The sequence below is a fragment of the Malania oleifera genome, chromosome 2 (assembly GCF_029873635.1).
Source record: "Malania oleifera isolate guangnan ecotype guangnan chromosome 2, ASM2987363v1, whole genome shotgun sequence".
NCBI classification, from domain to species: Eukaryota; Viridiplantae; Streptophyta; class Magnoliopsida; order Santalales; family Ximeniaceae; genus Malania; species Malania oleifera.
The window spans coordinates 126,379,405-126,384,079 of NC_080418.1; the positions used below are offsets into that span (position 1 = coordinate 126,379,405).

General features: G+C 34.6%; 1 protein-coding gene across 1 annotated transcript; it reads right to left on the bottom strand.

Annotated features, from left to right (window-relative positions):
• Positions 1–515: 515 nt before the first annotated feature.
• LOC131147815 (serine carboxypeptidase 1-like) lies at positions 516–3,700 on the bottom strand. The gene is made up of 8 exons (XM_058097407.1): positions 3,274–3,700; positions 2,941–3,048; positions 2,575–2,849; positions 2,187–2,438; positions 1,853–1,959; positions 1,311–1,397; positions 1,000–1,105; positions 516–863 (listed from the first exon to the last, which is right to left on the bottom strand). Exons 1-8 carry the CDS (start codon positions 3,653–3,655, stop codon positions 717–719), a joined length of 1,464 nt encoding a protein of 487 aa, XP_057953390.1. The 5' UTR covers positions 3,656–3,700; the 3' UTR covers positions 516–716.
• Between the last annotated feature and the right edge of the window lie 975 nt (positions 3,701–4,675).

Below are 4,675 nucleotides of genomic sequence, written 5' to 3' on the forward strand. Positions count from 1 at the left end.
TTTCCCATCTTATATTTAAAGATAGAAAAGCAAATGAACTATAACCTTAAAAGGATACACTTCATATGTCTTATATTGGCCCAAAATATGTACTTAGATTCTGTTTGGTTCATGGAATATCTATTTGTAAGAATAAAATCATAAAGTAAGAATTTGATGCCATACAAAAGAATTTGATGCCATACAAACTGGAATATCTTTTGCAAACGATAATGCAAAAGTTTTTGTAATTATTCCCAAATTCCACCAAAATATCTATTCCCATCCTATTATGTGTTTATTGGTGTACCACAGCTTTTGCGTCTAAATTTTTATGTTCACATTCAATTTTTACCACAATTCTATCTTCTTCCATTGGAATAGACATTTCTCAAATAAAAAATAACCTTAATTCATTAGCTGAACACTAAATATAATTCTGTTCATGGCAGAACACCTTCTGTGCAAGCTGCATAATTAACTTAAAACTCAAAATTTTTGCAGGTAAACCTTCTCAGCTTGAAAGACATTCCAAAGAAAACTAAAGAGTAATATTGCTTTATTGTTCCTCAAGATTTTGCATATTTATAACTTCAAAAGATAAAAGGATGCTACATGCATACAATAGATGACATAATAATCTTGCAATGGCTTCATTCTGCTAACCTTATTTAGCAAAGACCCATACACCAGGTATCCGACACTTGGAGGGTTCGGTTCATTCTACAATTCTCGTGTCACGATGAGGAAGGAAGTAAGTGTCCTCGGAGGAAAGAAGAGATCATGGTTAATGCTCTCTCTGGTTGGTCGGTTGGAACCATGTGTCCAGCTCCTCTTACTGTCGCTAACGTTAATCCTTTGTATTGTACCACATATCCACCCACCTTAATTCCAAAATAAACTAACGTTAGCAGTGGAAAGTTCAGTAAGGTGAGAATTTGTAGGCTTTCTCCACAGTTCAATCAGGAAGAAAACATAAGCAAGCAGTGGAGCTGGAGCCCCTATGTTAAAATATATTACCTCATAGTTGGTGTACCATGGACGCCAAGCCGAAACAATGGGAAGCTTGAGGGTGTTAATGGAGTACCTGGATGAAGTAATTGGCACGACAGCATCTATATCCCCACTGCGTTGAATTGCAAGTATCGATCTCTTTGTTAATTTTTTTAACATGATTTTCTTCACAAAATTAAGTTTCGCTCAATTGGTAGGTGCTTGAGAGCATGAAGTTCAAGCCTTCGATTTTTTTAATAAGACTCAAAGTATAAATTAGTATTGTATTTTATCCAAATGGATCCTGAGATGAATGGGCGGGGCATCGAGCTAATTACCTGTAAATCCATACCCTTATACCGCTCGCCATTAGATGCTCGATGATGGGTAGGATGGTACTCGGGCTTTCAGTCCAAGTAAAATAGCTGCATATATATCCATTACAATGCATGAGAGAACAATGAAGCATATATATATTTAGAATTCATTAAGGCTTTGTTTGTATCAAGGATTTTATTGGATAAAAGAAAAGCTAAGGAAAATAAGAAAAAAATTAAAATTATTTATTATATTATCTCTTTCTCAAATAATACTAAGAATAAAAATTTGATCAATGATGACTTAGTATTAAGAAAAATCAAAGGTTAATGATATGTAAATTTATTTTTTGGTTCATTAATTGATGTGTTACATATGTATATATATATACACATATATATTATTTTCTTACTTGTTTTCCTCCATATTCAAACATAAAAAAGTAATTTCCTTTGTAATTTCTCTCTTTTCTTTCAAGATTCCAAAGTTCTAAGACGTGGTCTAAATGAATTTTTTAGATGAATTATATAAATTGTGATTGATCATCGCAATTAATTAGTACCTGCAGTAGCCCCAAGTTGTTCGATTAGCATGAAGAGCTGCTTGCACTTCAGGGATATTCAAATATGAGTTGATGTAGTGCTCTGAACATGGATCGGGATTATAAATCTGCTCAAAACAAATCAAAATATGAAATTGATAGATTAACTTTTGATGTATTTTACATGAAGTTAATTAACTTGTGAGGACAAATTAAAGGTACAAGGACTTGTAAATCTGTTTAAAACAAATTAAAATATTAAGAATTTGGCAAACACTTCATTTTAAGAGAATGATTGTATATATAAATATATATTAGCTACGAACAACTTTAAAATAAGCATAAAAAGACTTACAGAACCATTTGATCTATTTTTTGATGAAGCATTGAGGCAGGGTGTTGCATAAATGTTGTGCAGATCAACATCACCAATTTCATCAATAGCATTACCCAAAAATCTCCCACATTGGGTAGATATACTTAAATTTGTAAAATCACAGTAAGAATGGATGCCTTTGTTGGTTTCATCAGAGAGCATGGCATGTGTCCATAAATAATCTAATATCCCCACCATATGTGTAGCATCATCAATCAATGCATTCCCTATCTGAAACACTCCACCATTTGTTGGAAGGGAAAGAGAGAATCAAACAATACAAAATGAGGTATAATTCCATGCAATGATTAATTATAAGTACTAGAAAATGCACAGAAGAGTTAAAATTCTAATGCTGAAAACTTACAGCTATGCCTTTGAGATTTATGATGGTTCTCTTTGCATTCTTGTTGTTGAGGAGAATGGTGTATGCCAGTTGAGGCGCATAGTGGCCAGCATAGCTCTCCCCTGCTATGAAGAAGTCCCTGGTTTTGTATTGTGGAAACCTTTGGAGCCACTTGACAAGAAAAGTATAGGCATCTTTTGCAGTGCTTATGTCACCCGTTCGTTGGTAATCTGAAGTTGTGTTTGAGTATGAAAACCCAACACCAGCTGGAGACTCCAAGAAGACCACGTTGGCCACTGTCATACGCATATGGTTCAATTTAGTCTTTTGTTTAACAAGAAAAGAAGAGAAAGAAGATGAACAAGGAAGGTAATTGAGTCTGCATACCATTGTTCCATGAATAGTTATTTCTAAAGAGTGTTTTACCATCTTTCTTGACTCTGAAGGGTCCTAGTTCCATCATGGCTCCATAACCAAAAGAGGAGCATCCTGGCCCTGTCAATCAAACCCATCATTCCATCAAGGGCCTTTGCATATGAAGTGAAAGCTAGAAAATGTAGACTTCAAAATTCTACAAATTGGTCAAAGCAAGAAATGACAAACTGATAAGGTTAAAAAACCAAGCTTAATGTCTATGCATATTAGATTGTCATACTGAATATTATGCTGTGACAGAACCAAAGGTTAGTGTATATTTCTGTCACTTTGCCTTATAATTACCTCCATTGAGCCACAGGACCAAAGGATTAGTGGAAGAGTTCTTTGGGGACTCAACAAAATAATAGAAAAGAGCTTTTCCAGCCTTGGGATCAACTGTAACATATCCTGAGTACTGATTAAAATTCACCCCTTTTGGTTGCCCTGGCAACTTAAGGATCCTATCAGCTTCCATCGATCCATCTTGCGGCTTGTCAAACATGGTCAGATGCTCCTCTGTTGTACCAAGTTTTGCCCAAGAAACGGCAAGAGGTGGGTTCTGTGACCTTCTTGACATGATCAACCTGTAAAGGTTGTCGACCTGGTTATTAGCATCAGTACTGAAGCCAATGCACAGAAGGCAGACGGAGCCTAACAAACAGTGAAAAACTGCAAGTTTAGTCATCTTGTTGTTTTAACTTATGCCTTAACTTGCATGAGATGGTGTGTTAGAACTTAAAAGGAGCACATGTATATATAGATAGCTTCTTAAACCAATTATTAGCCTTGCCTTAATCTGCACGACATGGTGTGTTAGAACATTTTCTTTAAAAAAATTCTGAGTTAGTTTTTTCTTGGCCTTGTGTCAAAACCTTTTTTATTAGCTGGACAAGCACGATGCAGATAGGCCGTGTAAACACAATCTGTTATTTCCAAAGCAACATTTGCGGATACTTCCAAGAGGGAATGACCAAAATTGGCTTGCATGACCACGTAATTTGTTAAGAAATTATAGAACACGCCAGTCGTGTCTCTTAAGGGACGTCTGGGTTGAAGCTTGACCCCTTCATATTCGATGTTTCGGCTCAAATTAAGGAAGAAATGAGAAAGGGATATGATGAAGATGGATTACTTTAGGTTGTGGCTTGCAACTTGGAATAAAAACGCTTAATAGATTTTCCTGCTAAGGCGAAGTAAATTCCTCAGTCACCAGGTCAGTCCCTTCAATTCAGCAGAAGTGGGAATGGGTTGAACCAAGATTGACTCCATCAACTCAGTCCGAGCTGGCCTGAACCAATCTGGACAAGGGTTGAAGGTGGGTCAAACCAGTCCTTCACTTTAAAAAGAAAAAAAAAAAATTGTGTTCAAGTCACTTTTTTTAAGCAAATAAGTTTCATCTTCTCCCAATAAAATAAATAAATAAATAAAATATTAAAATTGCTAGACACTAGACAACAAATACATCAACTTTAGCTAATATTTATTGGGTAAAAACAAAAGTAATAAACTATAAAAGAATATTTTTGAAAACAAGAAAAAAAAAAATTCGAAAGTTTAATTAAGATGACCGTTCGTCATTATTTTTTCACTTTCAATGAATTAATGTGTGAGAATTACAATTAATATCTTTATAATGTTTATGTTTGTAAATGGTGTAATATTATTTTTGCAAGAAAATATTATTGCATATAATATTCAGTATATA